The sequence below is a fragment of the Nicotiana attenuata genome, chromosome 9 (genome assembly GCF_001879085.1).
Source record: "Nicotiana attenuata strain UT chromosome 9, NIATTr2, whole genome shotgun sequence".
NCBI lineage: Eukaryota > Viridiplantae > Streptophyta > Magnoliopsida > Solanales > Solanaceae > Nicotiana > Nicotiana attenuata.
Window position 1 is genome coordinate 24,979,968 of NC_031997.1, and position 21,569 is coordinate 25,001,536.

Sequence of the window (21,569 nt, forward strand, 5' to 3'; positions counted from 1 at the left end):
AAAATCAACCCTTGGCTACAGATCAGTTCGGAAATATAGCTCCCGGTGCTGGGAGACCACTAGGTGATTATGATAGACCAGTCTACAACCAAGGATTATCAAGTATTAGACCACCTCCAGTTGCAGCTAACAATTTCGAGTTGAAGTAAGGGTTGCTCCAAACCATTCAAAACTATCGTGTCTTCAGAAGACAGATGAACAGAGATCAAAACAACCATCTAATGGACATCGAGGAGATTATGAACACCTTTCAATACAATTGTGTGCCACAAGATGCAACTTACTTAAGGGCATTTCCCTTCACACTTAAAGATTATGCAAAGCAATGACATAGAATGTCCTAGGGATCAATTAGAACATGGGAGGAGATGAACAGAAAATTTCTTGATAAATATTTCTCCTCAGCTAAAACTGGCAAATTTAGTAGAGAAATCCATAACTTCTACCAGAAAGATACTGAAACTGTGTTTGAAGCTTGGGAGAGGTTTAAGGAATTAGTTCGAAAGTGTCAACATAGCGGAATTGAACTCTTGATGCAACTCCAGTATTTTTGGGATGGATTGACACCAGCCTTACGTAGAACATTGAGCAATGTAGCGGGAGGCCCGTTGATGAAAACGATTCCAAAGGAGATAGTCACAATTCTAGATGAGTTGTCTGAAGATGCAAACCAGTGGCCCTCTGAGAGTGCTAAAAGAAGAAGATCAACTGGTGTTCACCAAGTTGATGCTAATACATCTGTGCAGGTACAACTTGATGCCATAGCCAAAGAAATAAGGAAGCTGACTTTAACTTCGATACAAAGTGAGCATCATGCAGCATGTGGTATATGTGGAAGAGGACACCCTACTCATGAGTGTCAAGCCTCAATTGAGGAAGTGAATGCTGTGGGAAATTATAACTTCAATGCAATGGTTCAGAAGCACCTCGGTTTTTCATGGAGTTCACCTGGGAGTACTGCAAATGCATGGCAACAAAACAACCCCAGGTTTCAGGGACATGGAGCTCCAGACTTCTAAAATTAGTAGAGGCAACAGTTTCAGCCTCAATAATCCAATCAGCCTGGTCTAGAAGATATGATGAAAGCCTTCATTGTCACAACAGATGAGAGGATAGATGCTCATGGGGCAGCAATTCGAAATCTAGAGAAGCAAGTGGGACAAATTGTAACTATATTGTCTGAGAGAATTCTAGGAAATCTCCCAGGTTATACTGAGAGAAATCCCAAAGAAATGGTGAATGCTAAAACCTTGAGAAGAGGGCATGTGTTGAAGGATCCCACTCCAATCCAAAAGGAGGTGGTACCTGAGAAAAAAAGTGGGGAGCAATTGAAAAATGAAGTTGATTAGAAGAAGAAAGGCAAGAGGGAAGCTAAGAAAAAGAAGGGGGAAACTTCAAGAAGGAAGGAACCTGAAAAGATAAAGCACATGCCTTCTTTACCTTTTTCCAAAAAGCTATATAGAGAAAAGTTGGACAAGCAGTTTGAGAGATTGTTGGATATGTTGAAATAGGTTATTTTAAATTTACCATTCACTGAAGTGCACTCACAAATGCCAGCTTATGCCAAATTCTTGAAGGAGATCCTTACAAAGAAGATGAAGATAGAAGAGACCTCAATGGTCAAGATCACAGAGCATTGCAGTGCTATCTTGCAAAACAAACTCCCACAAAAGTGTGGAGATCCAGGGAGTTTTGCTACACCTTGCTCTTTAGGCTCCATTAATTTTGATAAATCTTTATGTGATTCTGGTGCCTCAATTAATCTAATGCCTTTGTCTTATTATAGGAACACGAAGAATAAATATGGAAAGATAAGGTCTGCACCAATATCTTTACAGCTGGTAGACCAAACAACTATAATACCCGAGGGGATAGTGGAAGATGTCTTAGTTCGGGTAAATAAGTTCGTATTTCCTGTAGATTTTATAGTGGTGAAGATGGAAAAGAATAAGGAGGTTCCCCTTATCCTAGGAAGACCATTCTTAACAACAGGTAGAGCTATATTAGATATACATGAAAGAAGACTCATGCTTAGAGTGGGTGAGGAGACCGTAACTTTCGAGATGAATGTAGAAAGGAGGGTGAAAAAGATAAACCAGTTGCATGTGTGGAATGGAAGGTGAAGAAATTGAAAGAGAAGGCTGCACTGACTGAGAAAGATAAGTGTGGGGTGTACCCCAAGAAGGCTGAGAAGAAGCTGTCTGTGTGGATGTGTGCACTAGTTCAAGCGAGAAGGATGGATCCCGACTTTGATTTCAGACCCCGACTAGAGATTCAGGGAAGTTTCCTCTACCTTATGCTTTTTAATTGTGTTATGGGGAATTGCCATAATTTAATGTGTGGGGTGGGGGACAATTGTATGTTATATGCATGTATATTAGTTTCTTTTTGTTATTTGTAGTAGTTAGAGATAGAAATTGTTTTTGAAAAAAACCATAAAAACGGGTTTCTTGAGGGATTTAAGTCGAAATAAAAAGAATAAAAACGAGTTTCTTTTGTAGTTAGTGTAATAATTCTCCCTTGGTTTTTCTTTGTGTCGCGGTTCTTTTTCAAGGGTTTTGTTTGAATCGGGTGTAGGTAATTTTATTTTTGTTAGGAGTAGAGAACCTTGTGCTATGATTTGAATTGAAGGAAATACCTCTTGACTTTGTTATACCTTGAGAATATTGAGTGCTTTAGTTGTGACGCTTAGACTCAGTTTTTGACTCTTTTATAAGTAACTTGAATTGTATGATCTTAACTTTGCTTAACTGCTTTGACTAGAGTGTCTTGATAATCCAATCTTGAGTGAGTTATGTGCCATGTGAGTGAGGTTTTGTGTTATTCTGTGCATTACATTTGATGTCTAGAACTTGCCACATTTGTTTGTCAAAGCAAAATAGTAGTTTTATTTAGTCTTGGAAGTGATATCGGCATTTCTTTGTTGAGCCAGTTCTATGTCCTACCCATCTAATTGTTATGTATCTTAGTTAAACCCTTTGAGCCTGTAATCCTATTTATTTGGCAGACACATTATAAGCCTTACCCATTTGTTTAAATTGACCATCTAATTTAAACTTTCACCTCTCATGAGCTCTTAAAATTGTTATGAACTTTGTAAAAGTTGAAGTGTGGGGTGGTTGGTTTGTCTTTTGAGTGGAATTATTGAAATAAGGAGAAAGGAGCATTGTTTGTCCAAAAGTAAGAGCCACTTCAATTGAAAGAGATATATTATTTTATTTTTGTGAAGAAAAATATTCATTGATAGTGGTAACTCTTGACGTATTTGTGCTTAAAGAAGTAGGGAGTTAATGTATATTGATGTGAAGGTGGAGTTACGGTTTGACATAAGTGTGGGGTTGTGAGCAATAAAATTGTATGTATTGAAAGTGCTTATGGAGGTGTAGTCACTCTTATATCTGAATGTATACTACCCGTCCAGCAGCTAACATTACAACCAATTAAAGTCCTTCTTGATCCTTAATTGAATGATCTCAATTAGTAGAGTAGTACACTACATGCAAGCTTATGGTACATCTTTTGTGGCATATGAATGTTGTTTTTGAGAGTGAGCGAATTCTTACAATCTTAAGTTCCTAATTGTTCGTAAATTTATTATGTGTGGAACTACTCTATATTGTTGTGTGAGGGCACTTGATTCACAAAGGAAAGGTAATGTCGTTGACCTCCGTGTTAGAGTAAGTAAGTGGGTTAGAAATAGTACATGGTACTTTTGAGTCAAATCTTGAGGCGAGGATGTTACACTATTCTGCTTAGTCTATTTTAAATATTCTTGGTGTGATGAGTTAGGAGGAGAGTCGGTTAAAAAGGTCGTGTATATATAAAGCATGGTTTGATTGCTTGAGGACGAGAAATGGTTTAAGTGTGGGGTGTTGATGGTAGGCTATAATCTCGTATTTTAGTCGATTATTGCACTCTAATTTACTGCACTTTATTTGTGTTTGAGCTTTAGTTGATAGTGTTTTGCACTAGTTGTGTGTTGATGCATTGTAGGAGTGATTTCAGGTGATGTAGATGTAATGGAATGAATTCGAGCTATTTAGAGCTTTGAAGTCTAAGTAAAAGCCCAAGGGATTAAGCTGGGATCGCGTTCAGGGGTCGAGAACCACGTCTCGATATCAAAAAGTCAAGAAAAATCCATACTTTGAGAAAAAAACACACCCCACGGCAAGTGGGGCGGCGTGTGGCGCGCCAAGGCTGCCCATTTGCTGTTGTCTGACAAATAGCAAGCTCTCTGGATTTCCCCACTAACGCCCCGCATTGCGCGCCTGTACAAATTTACAGAGTGAATACCCTATTTTGCGTAGGAAAAGGTGTTTTCGTTTGGGCCAAACCCTACTTGGTATATATTCATAGAAAAACGTTATTTCTGGACTTTTGACACATCTAAGCTCTAAGGAGGAGTTGGAAAAGCAAAAGCACAACGAATTCATCATTCAGTCTTCACTCAAGACACGAGTTTGGAACGTTTTATGTTTTTCTTTACTTTAAACATAATTGTGATGAATTGCTCCATATATATGGAGTAGTTATCTTTAGGGTTTGATGGTTTTGGTGTATTGATATTTGTTTGAGGATTATAACTCTAGTTTTATGCATTGAATCGTTTTTTATGTTTCAATTGTTGCATCTATATTCACGAGTTCATGTAATCGAGAGAGGCACAACTTGTGATATCATTGCATTATATTTTGTTTGTTGACTTCATTAATTCTTCTTAGTAATTGGAATAGGCTAGTTGAATTGTTGATTAAACCTAGTTAGGAGGATAATCGAGAGAGGTTCTCCTAAAGACCAATCCACTACGAATTCTTGCATATCTTTATAAAGCTTAATTTCGTTCATCTTGTGAGGTTGAGACTTAATCGAGAGAGGAGTTTCTTCTAAGCGTTTGAGATAATAATCAAGTGAATTTGAGAGACTCACTTGAACATTAGAAGTGAATTATCTAGAACTAGATCCCAAACAATTATCCTGCACCTATCCCATCAAAATGTTGTTTTGTCCCCTTGATAACCTTCTTTACTTAATCGTTTTTGCGATTGTCATTAGTCAATAGTTTAGACTCTTAGTTAATCTTAGTTTTTATCACATAAATCTCAATTGTTGATCATCTTGGATAGCAATCAAGCTATAAACTACAAAAAATTTAACTCCAATCCCAATGGACACGATATTATACTGTACTATATTTGATTAGCGAGCATAATTTTAAGTGGTGTTTTGTGCTGGTCAGCACTCCATAAGAAAGTGGCACCTATCGTGGCTATTGAACGCGAAGTAAAAATAAAAAATATCAAAAGTTATATTTGAGATCATATGAGTTACAGGAAATTCCGGTATTGGTGGGCAATAAGATAAGCCAAGTATTCATGAAATAAATGGCAGAACGACCAGGAAAAGTTATTGCTCACATTTAAAGACTACTGAGAAGGCACGAAAGGAAATCTATGGTGCTAGCAAGTAAAAGGAAGCTTGCGAGTAGTATAAATCGATATATGTTGGCCGCAATCTAAAGTATGTTAGAACGACGGGGTTTTAGGTAGATAGGAGTAAGGATAAGAAAAGGTGGGTGAGAAGGAGACAAGAGTAAGTAAGGCCTCGGGATTGAGCCTATCAAAACAAGAGAGTTGATGGTTTCCGTAACTTATAGAAAGCTCATTAGAGGTTGAATGAACTCAGAGATGTCTAAGACTAGGAGCATTTCGGAAAGATTGCATGCTACACTGGTAGTAGAATGAGAGTGTAATTGTGATAAATGATAAGAAAATAACGTTTAGGCCTCTGATTGAGTAATGATTTAAGAAAAAGGGATTTTATGAATTGCACGAGATTAGAATACCCCCCATAAGATGAAACACATTGGGATGCCATTAACTAGTGAGACGTGAGCCCTAGTGACAAATTGCATCAGTTGTTCCCCGATGAGACGTGATCCCTAGTGACAATAAGTTACGTAAGAGGTTTTAAGTTATCAGTGGTATATTATAGATCAATATTAAGGTAAATCAACAATAGATGGATAATGTTTCCAAAGTATGAGGGGAGATCATGATGTCATTCTTTAGATGAACAGTAATAATAACACATTAAAGGACTTAGATTTATACCTATAGGATAAGCATCGAGAGAGTAACTTGGAGTTGGGTATCAGACCTCGATAATAATAAATCGAAGTAAGTGTTATGACAAAGTATAATCTACCTAGATGAAGTAAAATCGTAAGGATATATAATCAAGGCTATGAAACAAAATAAAGCAATAGTCATAATTTCGACAAAGTACCGAGCGGAGAACTTCAATGCACCCACAGATAACTAGAGGGATGGCTTGTCATAGTATTGTATATGTTCACAAAGTGAAGGCCTAGAGATTGGCTAAAAGCTGGAGGAAAAAGGAGAGAATAGTGGCATGGGCACGCATACAAGGACATATAGGCTGCATGATAGTAGGTAGCAAAAGTTACAAGATTGGAAAAATTCCGACCACAAGTTGTGTGTGACAAAGAGGCCTAAAGGGGGAAATGCCCTGGCCTTTGTATTTATTCACAAAACAGTTGCCTTGAATGCAAGGACAGTACTAAAGTATTCGTAAGAGCTATAGGTTATGATACTGATAAGCGCACCAATCAACATTTGAGGATGAATGTTCCAAGGGAGGGGGGAGGAGGGTATGATGTTACACCCCTTGTCTTTGTACGTAAAAGTACGTCGTAAGTCCATTGATGTATGCTCAGATATGATAACATCTTTGAACGTACAAAAATTAATTTAGTCAATTTAACTTAGAGGTTACAAATACTTAAGATCATGAACTGCAAGTACCAAGAGGGTTGTAAGGCTTAGAAGCTAAATGAGTTGAAGAAAATAAGTTTCGTCAGAAGCCGACAGTTTGGGAATGTTATAACCTATACTTTTTGGGTGAGAATAGGGTGCTCAACATGATATGTAGTTTATGTTATAATTATTTTAGTCGTATGATATTCTCGTGTTATGTTTAGAATTCAAGTGAGTTGTGGAACAAAGGTTGGCAAAGGTCATCACAAGTTACATTCATAAATGTGCTGAACATTAGATCAAATTTAGCTGATCTTTTCTCCCGAAGTACTCGTAGTTACGGGATGATCCACCTATCAAATTGAATATATACAAGTCTAGTTTCTAACCCAATAAACCGTTCGTCAATATGACATTGGAATAAAGATATATTCGCATTTTCGTGAGACTGCACAAGCAGCTCCATTGGGAAGCATAAAGTCGGTGGAAAAGTCCAGCTCCTATTTAAGTCAATTTTAATTCATTTCAACTAATGTTGCTTGACGAAAACAGTTCCTAAACGCTCCTATATGATCTCCAAGAGTTCATCTATGATACTAGAGTTAAAAACAATGATAAAAACATGAATCCAATGCTAGAAATCCCTTGGTTCTTGCTAGATCGTAGTTCTTCATCTTGTGGCTATTTTGAAGGATTCTTCAAAGGGAAGTAAACTATGGTTTCATATTGTTCTTGTTGATTAAGGTAAGAATCAGTCCCTCCTTAATATATATTGGAGTTGCAAGGCGAACTGATGGTTCTTACATACCAACTTGAACACCAAAAGTTGATTCAAGAAGAGAAAACAATACCTATAGTGTTGTGGTGTCGTTGAGGATAGTTGTGGGTTGTGTTTGGATGAAATATTGTGTTGTTTCTACGGGTTAAGGTGAGTTTAACCGCCTACTACATGTTCTTGAAGTTGTTTATGTATTGGTTGCCTTATTCGAGCAAAATCCTACAAGAGGATGCTCGAAACAGTTTGAGATGTTATCGTTTTTGATGCTCTGTTTTGGAAATATCATATCCGTGAACTTTAAATGGTTGGAAACCTTGAAAATGAATTTTTTATGATATTTTTACTATAAATATATTTCTACATGTCGGACTTACTATTGGTACGATGAATATGAAGAGAAAGGACAACATAACAATGTTGTAGTTGGACTGTTGGCCTGTTTGAGGGTGAATTAGGAGATAAATAGGAGGTTAGAAATCCTCCCATTGTACTTAATATCATGATGAATATGTTGTTAAGTTAATAAATTAATGAATTTGGGGTCAAAAGGGTTCAAAAGGGATGCAATCCGATCTTGACGTTTGTCGTGTTAAATAGCAGTTTTCTTGGTAATGTTTATGCACTTATTGTGTAGCTTGATTTGTGTTGTGGTGCTGAAATTATATAGGTGAAGGTTTAATGGGTTCTTTTTGGTTCATGGACTTGGGAAAGCAAGGAAAATAGGGGTGATGCCGCCCGTTTTAATATAAAATAAGCTTGTCATTGGTTGTACTATGGTTGTAGCTTTCGTAACTTAATGATAGTATTATTATCGTTGTTGCAGATTAAGGTGCAAAGAGATGAGTTCAACATCATTATTGGATAGATTGTAATAAGGTATGTTAAGCGTAAACCTTTCCTTCATTTTGGCATGATCATGTAAATGCATGTGTTTTATAACGAGACATAAAGAGAAGTTCGAATATATACACACACGTGTGTGTGTTTGTGTATATATATATATATATGTGTGTGTGTGTGTGTGTGTGTGTGTGTGTCGATATATACATTTAGTATTTTCACTACCATCGAGCTATAATCGGCAGGTTGTCACGCCCCAAACTTGGAGAGGTGTGGCTGGCACCCGGTGCCGCACTGGCTCGAGCGAACCACTCTTCAACTCTTTTTTTTTCTTTGTTACTATCATGGGCCAACACGGCCACAACTCGTAATGTACAACTGTAAGTGGGAAACATAGTATCACTGAACCATTTTTCTTAAAACATGAATACATATGGGACGTCAAGGCCTCTGACATACTGTACAAGATGAACCTCCATCTACAAAGCCTCTAAGATTATTTGACATCAAATAAGACAGGGTACCGGCCTACCCATAAGTCCGTAGCAAAACTCTGACACGATGACTCATAGACTCGGATGCACTCCGAATGAGGTGGAGTCTTACCGATCCTTCGCTGAATGCCAATCTCGTCTACTATGAGGGCTCGTCAAACAGATTATCTATACCTGCAGGCATGAATGCAGCGTCCCCAATAAAAAGACGTCACTACGAATAATGTACTTAGTATGTAAGGAAGAACTGAAACATAACAGTAAATCAACATTAATTAAGGACATGGAAGAAACATGGAGTAAAGGACTCAACCTGTAAGTTTGGATAGCTCTTTAAATCATGAAATATTTATAGTATCATGCATATGCGTATAAATGTCATGTAATCCATAGGCCTATACATACATAACATCATAAAGCCTCTGAGGGCATCCTATCATATCATCTCAGCCACTATGGTCAAAATCATCATCGTATACCAGCTGATCAGGTGGTGATGCGTATATAACGCCGTAACCTTTTCCCATATATACATATACACGCGTATATAACGCCGTCTGAGTCGTGGGTAAATGCACATGTATAAATGAATGCAATGCATAATGAAGTATGACAGTATGATCTCTTGGAATGTTATGAGACCCATGAATAGACAATATGGTAGTAGGACATATGGGGAATCAGGAACATACACATCTCTAATACTTCTATGAATAGAGTCATTTATGGAATTTGTGCATTTGCTCGTTTCGTTCGTGTCGTATAGATCATGCCAAAAAAAAAAGAAGGGATAGGCTTAACATACCTGTGAGCTTATGGAATTCAGTAGCGATGTTTCCTTTAGCATCAATTCTTTTATCTCCAACAATATGTTGTAAGTAGCATAGTCTTTGTGGGTTTGACGATGCTTGGCTTTGATATGAGTATAAAGTTCTGAAAAACGGAGTTCATACTGAATGAGTTCAGCTTGTGATGGCACATACTCGAGTAGCCGTTTTAGTGACAGAGTTGACCGCAGCTTAGCTGCAAGTTCCCTCTTTGCAGAATGAAGCTTCTCAGTGGAATCCCTAAAAGTATGGTCCAAAAGGTTTCCCTCTTTGCCTCTTTGCAGTAGTTGGTCAAACTCATCAACCTTAGTTTGCAATGTAGCATGTTCACATTGGAGTTCAGATTCTTGTGCCTTCGACAATAGGATCCTGTGAGCAGTGGGATCACGCTCAATTCTTTCTTGTACAAGCTTTAGATTATCATCCTTTTTCATTTCTTCCATTATATTATTGTTACTCTTCCTAAAAATATTCCAATGGTACCTCCCCTCTCTCTCTCTTTTGCTAATCATTTCTCAAAGTCCATTTCATCACATCACTTCTAAAGGAGATTTGGCAAACTGCAAACATCCAGTTGAACTCGTCAACTACCATCTCTATTTCATGATCCAACTTCACATCCACAAAACCTTTCAAATTAAATTAAAACCTTCCAAATTAAATTACTGTAGAGACAAGCAAGCACCACCATGACCAATTTCCACATCAACTACTGAAGAAATCATATTACTACTCCAATGAAATGTAGATTTGACCAACCACGTCATTCGTGCAACTGCTTTGTCAAATTAACTCTAGCCACCTTTTTTCTTAATGTGACACATAATATAAATGGCTAATGAGTCATTTGGTTGAATGGCACAAGCTGGCACGTGGGGTAGGGTGGGAAATTTAAATCTTTATCCGCTTATTAGGTAATTAGGTAATGTCCCTTTACCCGGTAATTAACCAATTACCCGCACAATTAAGAATTATCTTAAATTACTTAAAATTCTACTCATTTTTAATATATTTTATACATCATACTATCACGTTCATATGGTACCTTTTATGGTACTAGTCCATATATACCGGGTATTACGACTCGGACCGTATTTTATCCTAAATCGGCAACCTTCAACGGAACTTATTTTCTTCAAGTCGTTTACCCTCTCATCTTCACGACTTTACTTATCACAAAATATTATAAATAATTATAACCTCAAAAAAATAATCTTGTCCTCATCTTAAAGTACTACTATTACAATATTAAAATAATAAATCGTGGTACCATGTAAAATCAATACATATATTATTATTTCGTTAAAACATCCATGTAAAAAAAAATACATATATTTTCTTAACGTTTAATTTTGCTAATCTCGTATAAAGAGTAAAATTCTCGTACGCTTAATTCTTAAAATCGTAAAAAGATAACCTTATTTTCTTGTGAGAAAATAATTTTTATCTTTACAATAAAGAAAATCTCATAAACTTTCTCATATTATGTGTATAATTTAAAACATATTCGAAAGTAGTAATATTAATAACTATATAAAATTATATTTTCAAACTATTTTTTTCTTTTACAAAAAAAGTTCCACTCAAAATACCATATCAAATATATATATATATATATATATATATATATGTATGTATATACATATATATATGTATATATATAACGATATCAAGGTTGTTAAACTTACGGGGTGTAACACAGGTAGGCCCCTATTAAGCAACCTCTGAAAAGTTGGTAAGTTATATACCGAGCCTACTATGGTCGGACAACTATTTTACTTACTATATTGAAAGAATTGAGTCAGTATCAGCAGGTAATCATATCTTCAGACTATCTTTGAAACCCAGTTACTTTCAGTTATTATATTATCAATTCCGTTTCAGCTTTCAGTTAATCTGTTGCCTTACATACTCGGTACATTATTTCGTACTGACGACCCTATTGCTGGGGACGCTGTATTTTATGCCCGCGGTTCCGGATAGACAGCTGGTAGATCTTCCTAGTAGACAGAGTCAAAATCAGCTTTGTTGGTAAACTCCACTTCCTCGGAGTTACCAGGACTAGACATTGGAGTCCATTTTATATATACAGGTTTGATGGGTAGCTCGAGGCCCTATCCCGAACATAATACGCTTCAGTTATCTCTAGAGGCTTGTAGACAAGTCCTGTATATTTTGTATATCAGTATTGTGGCCTTGACAGCCCTGTGTACGTGTTAGTTTCGTATTGCTGGTTGTAGACATTCGTGGTGGCCTCGTTAGCGTTGAATGGTATTGTCACCTCACAAGTAGGACTCGTCGGCCTAAGTTGATGGTCATCCCTCTAGAGTTTACAGTTATATAGTGGTACGTCCGGGCCAATCATGGCACCGGATGCTAGCCACACCTCCCTAGGTTCGGGGAGTGACAAAACCTTAGGTGAGTCGATCCTTGGCAATGAAACAAAAATCAGGAAAGCCACCCTAACATCAATGGGTCATGCACCCTACGACATGACTTTTGTGGAAAGACAACCTAATCATGACGGGAACTAAAGATCCGAAGCAAACACTTATCAAATCTTTTTCTCTAACATCTTTAGAAATGGAAGTCAACCGAAACATCCCTGAAATCAATATGGCAGTGGGATCACTGCACAAGATAAGGCAATGGTGGAAGAGTATCCACCAAGAGCATGGGGACGAAATCAGGATGCACCTAGGAGCATTGACTGCCTTGCTAAACATTCGGGCCAACATGGTGCTTACCCGCTTGCTGATAGAGTTCTTGGATCTGAACAAAGTGGTTTTCAAGTTCGCTGACTGTGAGTTGGTTCCACTATTGGAAAAAGTTACCAGCTTAACAGAACTTCCATTTATAGGGAGGAAGCCGTTACTATTGGTCACCATGTTCGGCTACAGGTTTCTTAATGCTTTAGGTTTGGCGGGTAGTCGGAGCTCAAGGAACAATGAAGATGGATGGGTAAGCTTGGACCAATTGTTCGACGGGTTTGGATATCGTGAGAGCTATGAATGGTACATAGGGGAGTTTCAGTGTGATCATGCAACCTGGGAAAGCCTCCGACCCATAACTTTCTCTTTGGCGCTGCTAGGATTGCTGGCCTTCCCACAAAGAATAGGACAGATTAATATCAATTCTCTTTATGTGGTTTTGGCAACATTCCAGGGCAACCACCAAGCCACCTTCGTACCTATGATGTTAGTAAAAATTATCAGAGGTTGTCTGCATGTTCCCGAGGGTACGATTTGTTCAAGGTCTACCACTTGTTGCTTCAAATATGGGCCACGAAGCACTTCTTTCAATGAGAGGCCACATTTGATTACTTTGTGGGCGTTAACAACATGATTCGAAGTCATAGTGAGAGAATGAGACATTGGGTTTCCCTGTATGGACAGGCGGAAGGGAGAGAGATACTGATCAACTTGAGTGGAGAATGGATAAAATTGAAGCTGCCATGGCTGAGCGGCAGGTCAATTCTAAGGACGCTCCAGAAGTATTTCATCGAGCTGATTGGACTCGAGGGAATCCAGCCATATGCACCCCTATGAGTTCTCAACTAGTTTGGTTTGATTAAATATTTACCTCTCTGGACGAGGACGATAGTGTACGAAGACGAGTACAATGGGTAGATCCCAATACCAAGGATAATGAGGCTGTAGGAGGAGTGGAATGATCTAATCACGATGCCAATGGGTCAGAATTCGTAGTGCACTTCGTAATACTATGTCTGGATCAATGAAGAAGATGAGCTAGCCCGACCAAGCAGGGAAGGAATAGATTGGCTAGAAGATGCAGTGTCGGCTTTGCAAATCTATCATGGGATTTTGCCGCACTACCTCGTGACAACCTCCATGCATTGTCAAGTGGTCCCAGGGTCAATTGATCATATGCTGCCACCTCCCGAGGATGACGACCGAGTAGTTGAGTGTATACAAATTGAGTCTAAGACAGAACTAGAGGAAGAGCCCGAATTGGATGATGATGAACACGAATTTGAAAAAGACCCAGAATAAGAAGAAAATCTGTGGAATGATTTTGGGGATGGTTGTTAGAAGCTGGTTGATTTCACCTCTTTTCCCGTTTTGCATATTTTATCTCGAACCCTTCCATTTCCCTAATGTCAAGTTTGTTAAGCTCATGTAATCTTATGAATGCTGAAAACAATATTGTAACCTTTGCTCCCGCCTGTTACAATCCAAATATTATTAGTGGAAACCAAATTTGCTTTGGATCTTAATGTGTCAAATCTAATTGTTTGTCAAAATACACAACTTAGGCCTACCTCCGAAAAAGAGAGGTCCCTCGAACTTTAGGAAACGGGATTTCTATAATACGTGAACTAGCTGCTTCGTGTGCCTATATTTGAGCAAACATTAAAACTGACTTTTGTCCTTTTTATTTTTCTTTTATTTTCTTGTATTACTTTATTATTAATCCCCGAAGAAGAAGTTTGTTTTTAATGACCCGAAAAGCGGCGGAACCACCGTACAACTTGAGATTTAAAGGAAAGATGTTTTCGACAAATAACCCGACCAAACATGCTCCGATAATAGTTGATAGCCGGGGGGATCGGAAGAAAAGGATGATACTAAGAATGGCGAACATGTTACTTGGATAGCCCAAGAGATGGAATCTTTAAGGGAGGAAGTACAACACATTCGGGAATTAGCACATCTGGCTATGACGACGCTCTCTCAACCACCCCATTTTCTTCTCTTGATTCGATCCCCGACCACTTTCCTTCAACTACTCGCCAAATAAAAATACCCCGACTTCAATCCCTACAGCCCAGATTATACCCCCAGTAATCTCTATGAACCCACCAAACCCTCCTATACTCACCCCTTATGTACCAAACTATATTCAATCATCGCAAAGCCCACCAGTTGCTACCAACGCAGTTTATACCCCTCATTGTGATGGTGTCACCTTCACCACCAATCAAAACCAGCACATACCCTCAGCAAATACTTCTACACACAAGCAATATGTTCTACCGTATATGCCATTCCAGAACCCACCTACACAGTCTCGTTATGGTCAGGCTGCCTTATGAAGTTGATCAATATGCTGAAATAGAAAGGGAAACTTAGTATAAGAAGGAAGAGTCGTTATCCCAAATGTTGCGGCTATTGAGGAAACAAATGAAGAACCTTGAAGTTGCTCGAGGGACCGCAAGTCTATATTATGAGGATCTGCATATACACTGTGATGTGGACATACCGATAGGGTACAAGCCTCCAAGCTTGATAGCTATGATGGGACAGGAGATTCCCATACACAATTGAGAGCCTACTATGATAAGCTAGTTGGAGTAGGAGGAAACAAGAAGTTGATAATGAAGCTATTCATAAGGAATTGGACAGGGGAGGCACTTACTTGGTACACTTGCCAAGATCCCTGATAAGTAGAGATTTTGACTATTTATTTGCACTCTTTTTCTTTCGTTTTAGCTCAAAATTGCTTAAAGGTATTTCCGAAAACTAACGAAATGTGCTTTCTTCCAGGAGTGTTGGAATATGAGCCAAAGAAATGAAAATCAACTCAAGAAGGAGTAATTTTTGACAAAGACAAAAACCAGGCTAAAAGGGCAAAATGCGGAACTCACAATATCGAGTGCGGCCGTAGAACATGAGAAGCCTCTGACAGAATTCTCATGCAAAATGCGGACCGCACAATTCTTGTGCCGCCGTAGAAGATAAAGTTTAGATAGATGGATTTTTGGGCCATGAAGAAGCATGGACCATACCATTATTGTGCAGCCGCAAAATCATGAGCGCGGCCGCACTCAGAAATGTTCGGTTCGCAGAAATCCCCCATGCAAAAGCCCAAGGTAAAGAAATGCGGACCGCAAAATTATTCTGCGGTCGCAGAATCAAGAGTTCGGCCACACTCAGAATTATGCAGTCCACAGAAGTTGAAGGAGTGCGGCCGCAATCCAGAATTGTGCGGCCGCAGAAGTCCAACTTGTCAAGCCAAGTCTCAATGTGCGGACCGTACACATAATTGCGCGGCCGCACAACCTCTGCAGAGGAAATTTTCTCTGACAATTTTAGCTGGGTATATATAGATCTTTTTGTCATTTTTAGGTTAAGTTTGGTGCACCTGAGAATAGATAGCCATTTTTCTTTACTGTATTGAGTATCTTTGTAATAGTTTAACATTTTAGCATTAGATTTTCTTTCCTTAATCATCTATTATGGATTTTATCTTAGTTTCTTATTTAATTTCTTCATTTGTATGAGTAGGTAAATTTCTAGCTAAGGTTGTGACCAAACCCTAGTGTGGGTAATTATTGGGTGTTGGATTTAGTGCTTGTTTGTTATTGCGTTAGTGTTATTTATCCTAGTTCTTACTTGAATTTAATAATTAATGGTTGCAAATATTGATTCATGCCTAATTGACTTAGTCTCCACTTGAGAAAGAGAGACTAAGTCTAGGAAAACTTGGCTAACAAGGAATTAGGGTGAACTCAAGAAATTGATAGCCCCAATTAAAGGGTTGAATCTAGAGATAGTAAGACCCGACTTGAGCATTTATCACTTGTTTGTGCAATAACCATATGCACTTGAGAAAGCTAAATTGGGAAAAATCACTCTAACTACCGAGAGTTATTGAGTGGGCAATTGCGTGTGATAGCTATATTACGACCCCGACCAGACAAACTTGCCCTAGAGCCTACAATCCGTTAGGTAACCACCTAGGTTGAAGTCATGACCCTAGATGTTTTATCAACTTGAAAAATAACAACACCAAAAACATTGTCTCTTAGCTTTTGAATTACAAGCATTATCATAATCACTAGAGGTAGAAACAAACAACCAATCATGTGGAAGTGCAATCTTGGGCACGTCATACACTAGACTAGATATATACCTAATCCCACGTAAAGCTCTATGTGGAATCGACCCCGACTCGTATTGGGTTTTTATAATTGCATCGACCGCCTCACAATCCTAATTAGTGGTGTGAGTTTGGGCGACATAAAATTTTTGGCGTCGCTGCCGGGGAGCTAAAAACGGATTTAGCTATGTATTTGGTTTTGTGTGTGATTTGTCTTCTTTTCCTTCCGAGTTACTAATCTTTTTGTGAAACAATTGTAAGTGATACAATGGCTCTCAACAAAAATGATCCTCTTGGAAAAGTACCATTGGGGATGACGGGGATGATGACCAAGTTGAGGAGGTTCCTCTTGAACCTCAAGGGAATAGACGAGGCCTCCCGCCTCAAGACAATGTTACCGCTCCTCCCCCACCTCCTCCAAGAGCGGCGGCACACTAGGTGTTGCCGAATGAAGGTTACGCAAGTGCCATAGTCCCACCCGCATTAGGGCGGGCAACTTTCAAATCCCAAATGTCATGTCTACATTGTTGGAACAACGGGGATTTTTCACCGGGGCTCCGAATAAAAATGCATACAAGAATTTGAAAGGGTTTGTTGACACTTGCTGCGGGAGTAAACAAATCAATGTCTCTGAGGATGCTTTTCGGTTGAGGTTATTCCCTTTCTCTCTTCGGGGGAAGGCCTTGGATTGGTTGGAGAGGTTGCCAAATCATTCTATCCATACATGGGATGAATTAGCCGAGAAATTCATTTCCAAGTTCTTTTCGCCCGGGCATATGGCAACTCTTAGGGATGAGATTTTAGCTTTCAAACAAGAACCCAATGAGACTTTGCATGAGATATGATAAAGGTATCATAATATGGTGAAGGATTGTCCGAACAATGACATGTCGGAGGCTATGATTCAACGGTCTTTTTGTATGGGGATCAATACTACCAATCAATGTGTGGTCAACCAATTTGCCGATGGAAATTTCATGAAAATTCCGTATGCGGAAGCTTGTGAGATTCTTGATGAGATGGCGGATACATCATCGGCATGGAAAAGTAGGCAAACGTTGCTCAAGGCGATCCAAATGTGATTCACTGCCACAAGGAAATACATGATCATGGGCAAGCAATTGCCGAGTTGACCGCCATAATGAATCAACTAGCCAAAGCTCAACTTCAAAAAGTACAAGCTCCCAAGCAAGTAAATGCAATAGAATGAGTTATTATGATGGTAAACAAGAGAAGACAAAAGGTTTCTCAAGTGCAAAATCGGGTTGAACATTATGAGCAAGATGATAGTGGATTTGATCAAGATGGACAATACAATGAGCAAGAGGAGGAAGTACAATATAGTAACAGCTCTCAAGGGCAAAGAAACAATAATCAAGGCCTAAGTCAACAACAATGGCGACCACAAGGAAATCAAGTAAATTGGCATTCAAACAGTCAAGGTGGTTGGAACAATCAAAACAACCAAGAGAATTGGAACAATCAAGGCAATCAAGGAAATTGGAATTGTCAAAATAACCAAGGCAATTGGAGCAGCAACGATCAAGGCTATTAGGGAGGTAATAGCCAAGGAGGGTGGAACAACAACAACAAGTGGGGGTCGGGTTTTCAAAGGCCCCTGATGTTTCAACAACCAAGCAACCCCGCCCCTTATCCTTCTCAAGGTTCGAGCTCTTCCAACAATGAGATGGGTAGAATTGAGGACATGTTTAAACAAATGATGCATAAGAATGCCGACTCCGATGCTCAACTAGCATCTCACAACACTTCTATTCGCAATTTGGAAGTTCAATTGGGCCAAATCTTGCAAGCTTTGAACACTCGACCTAACGGGGCACTACCAAGTGATATGATGGTAAACCCAAAGGGTGGGAATAATAAGGGACATGCTATGGCCGTGAATACGAGAAGTGGAAAAGGTGGAGATGCAACCACCTCAAATCAAACAATAATTGTGGATGATGATGTAGTGATTCAAGAAGATCAAATTCCAAGCAATGTGGTTCAAGCTAATGAAGAAGTGAGAATTGATATTGATGCAATTATGGAGGAGACACAAGAAGAAGTGAATCCATCTAGGGAACATGTAATTGACATGCCGGAACCGGTAGTGCCAAAGGCTAAGGCACCAATGCCAAGGCCTCCTCCTCCATACCCTCAAGGCTTGCCAAGCAAAATAGCGAGAAGCAATTCAAAAAGTTTATTGACATGATGAAAAGTTTGTCTATTAATGTACCATTGGTTGAGGCTTTAGAGCAAATGCCGGGTTATGCAAAGTACATGAAGGATTTGGTGACAAAGTAAAGATTAATGAATTATGAGACTATCAAGATGACACATCAAGTGAGTGTTATCATGCACCTAATGGCCCTAAAATTGGAAGATCCCGGCGCTTTCACAATCCCTTGCACTATTGGGAGCGCCGATTTTGCCAAAGCTTTATGCGATCTTGGGGCGAGTATCAACTTGATGCCCTATTCGGTGTTCAAAAATTTGGGGATTGGAGAACCAAGACCCACATCCATGAGGTTACAAATGGCGGATCGTACTATGAAGAGACCATTGTGTATTATTGATGATGTGTTGGTTCATGTTGACAAGTTCATCCTCCCGACGGACTTTGTGATTCTTGATTGTGAAGTGGACTATGAGGTGTCTATTATTTTGGGTAGACCTTTCTTTGCTACGGGGAAGGCTCTTGTTGAGGTTCAAGCCGGTGAGTTCACTTTTCGAGTGGGTGATGAAAAGGTGGTCTTCCATGTGTGCAAATCTCTGAGGCAACCATATAACGATGAAGTTTGTTCGTTCGTGGATTTGGTGACCGATGTGATTGTTGATGATGCTAGTGCCACAATGAATGTTGAGGATAATTTGGAAGCCGTTTTGCCTAACCTTGATGATGAGGAGGAGAAAGAAGTCTATGTAGAGTGTGTGTATACATTGCAAGGAATAGGGTCATACACTTCTGAGCGCCGCAAGCTATCCTTGGATATTGAAAATCGGAAGACTCCTCCAACAAAGCCCTCAATCGAGGAGCCTCCCACTTTGGAGTTAAAGCCATTGCCTCCACATCTCGGGTATGAATTCCTTGGACCTTCTTCTACTTTACCGGTTATTCTTTCCTCTTGTTTGACTAACATGCAGGTAGAGCCCACATTGGAGGTGCTACAAAGGAGGAAGAGAGCAATCAGATGGACATTGGTGGATATCCGGGGCATAAGCCCCGCCTTTTGCATGCACAATATTATTTTGGAGGAGGGTGTCAAACCCTCTATTGAACATCAAAAGAGGCTAAATGAAGCAATGCAAGAGGTGGTCAAGAAGGAGATCATACAGTGGTTGGATGCCGGGGTTGTTTACCCCATTTCCGATAGTTCATGGACTTCTCCGATGCAATGTGTCCCAAAAAAGGGGGCATGACTGTAGTTACCAATGACAAGAACGAGTTGATTCCTACAAGAACGGTGACCGACTGGAGGGTGTGTATGGATTATTGCAAGCTCAACAAAGTTACAAGAAAAGATAATTTTCCACTTCCCTTCCTTGATCAAATGCTTGATAGGTTGGCCGGTCGTGCTTTCTATTGTTTTCTCGATGGGTATTCCGGCTACAATCAAATCCTCATTGCTCCGGAGGATCAAGAAAAGACTACTTTTGCATTCTCGCAGATGCCATTTGGTTTGTGTAATGCACATGCGACTTTTCAATGGTGTATGATGGCTATTTTCACCGACATTGTGGCAGATATCTAGGTCTTCATGGATGATTTTTCCGTGGTTGGGAATTCTTTTGATGATTGCTTGAACAATTTGGATAAGGTCTTGGCTAGATATGAGGAAACGAATTTGGTATTGAATTGGAGAAATGTCACTTCATGGTCGAGCAAGGCATTGTCCTCGGCAAAAAAATTGAAAGCATGGTAATGAGGTCGACAAGGAAAAAATTGAGGTGATCTCCAAACTCCCTCCCCCTATATCCGTGAAGGGAGTGAGGAGCTTCTTGGGTCATGCGGGGTTCTATCGCAGATTCATCAAGGATTTTTCCAATGTGGTAAACCTTTTGTGTAAACTTTTGGAGAAGGATGCAAGGTTCCATTTCAACGAAGATTGTATGAAGGCATTGAAATCGCTCAAGTTCAAGTTTACTACTACTCCTATTATCACCGCACCGAATTAGAGCTTTCCTTTCGAGCTCATGTGTGACGCTAATGATGTGGCAGTTGGAGCAATTTTTGGGGCAAAGAATCAACAAAATCTTCAATCCGATCTACTATGCTAGCAAGACCATGAATGGTGCCCAAGTCTACCTGCTATTGTCTTTGCTATGGAGAAATTCCGCCCGTATTGATAGACACAAAGGTGATTGTTCGCACTGACATTGCGACGCATCAATACTTGATGAGCAAGAAAGATTCTAAGGCAAGGTTAATGCGGTGGGTGCTTCTATTGCAAGAGTTTGATCTAGAGATCCAAGTCCGCAAAGGTAGTGAAAATCAAGTGGCGGACCACTTGTTTCGATTGGAGGAGGAGGTGAGGCCACATAATGGTCTAGAGATCAATGATTCCTTCCCCGATGAGACTCTTCTAGCTATTTCAATGAACGGGATGCCGTGGTTTGCCGACTTAGCAAATTATCTTGTGGGTGGCCTTGTACCGAATGAGTTCTCTTCAAACTAAGGGAAGAAGTTCAAACGGGATTGGCTTGACTATTGTTGGGATGAGCCATACCTCTTCCGGATTTGTACCGAAGGTGTGATTCGAAGATGTGTGCCGGAGGAGGAACAAATGGGAATTTTGGAGGCTTGCCACTCTTCACCGTATGGTGGTTACCATGGTGGATCTAGAACGGCAACAAAAGTGTTGAGTTGTGTATTCAATTGGCCTACTCTTTACAAGGTTGCAAGTGATCTAGTCAAGCGTTGTGATGAATGTCAAAGTGCTGGTGGGATTTCTAAGAAGAATGAGGTGCCCTTCACCACCATCTTGGAAATTGACATCTTTGATGTGTGGGG

At 39.5% G+C, this 21,569-nt stretch overlaps 2 protein-coding genes across 2 annotated transcripts; one reads left to right on the forward strand and one right to left on the reverse strand.

Moving 5' to 3' along the window:
- LOC109232592 lies at nt 1,551-8,419 on the forward strand. Its single transcript, XM_019398353.1, has 3 exons — nt 1,551-1,895; nt 2,120-2,203; nt 8,378-8,419. The coding sequence occupies exons 1-3, from the start codon at nt 1,551-1,553 to the stop codon at nt 8,417-8,419; spliced, it is 471 nt and encodes a 156-aa protein (XP_019253898.1).
- On the reverse strand, nt 9,118-10,217 carry LOC109232593 (coiled-coil domain-containing protein 93-like). The gene is made up of 2 exons (XM_019398354.1): nt 9,694-10,217; nt 9,118-9,135 (listed from the first exon to the last, which is right to left on the reverse strand). Exons 1-2 carry the CDS (start codon nt 10,156-10,158, stop codon nt 9,118-9,120), a joined length of 483 nt encoding a protein of 160 aa, XP_019253899.1. The 5' UTR covers nt 10,159-10,217.

What these genes read in the sequence shown, in the direction of transcription:
- LOC109232592 (XM_019398353.1), top strand. Translation starts at nt 1,551, where the DNA reads ATGCCAGCTTATGCCAAATTCTTGAAGGAGATCCTTACAAAGAAGATG. An exon ending in TGGAAGATGTCTTAGTTCGG is followed by an intron (nt 1,896 to 2,119) that starts GTAAATAAGTTC and finishes GTGGAATGGAAG; the next exon opens with GTGAAGAAATTGAAAGAGAA. An exon ending in AGGCTGAGAAGAAGCTGTCT is followed by an intron (nt 2,204 to 8,377) that starts GTGTGGATGTGT and finishes TCGTTGTTGCAG; the next exon opens with ATTAAGGTGCAAAGAGATGA.
- LOC109232593 (XM_019398354.1), bottom strand. Translation starts at nt 10,158, where the DNA reads ATGGAAGAAATGAAAAAGGATGATAATCTAAAGCTTGTACAAGAAAGA.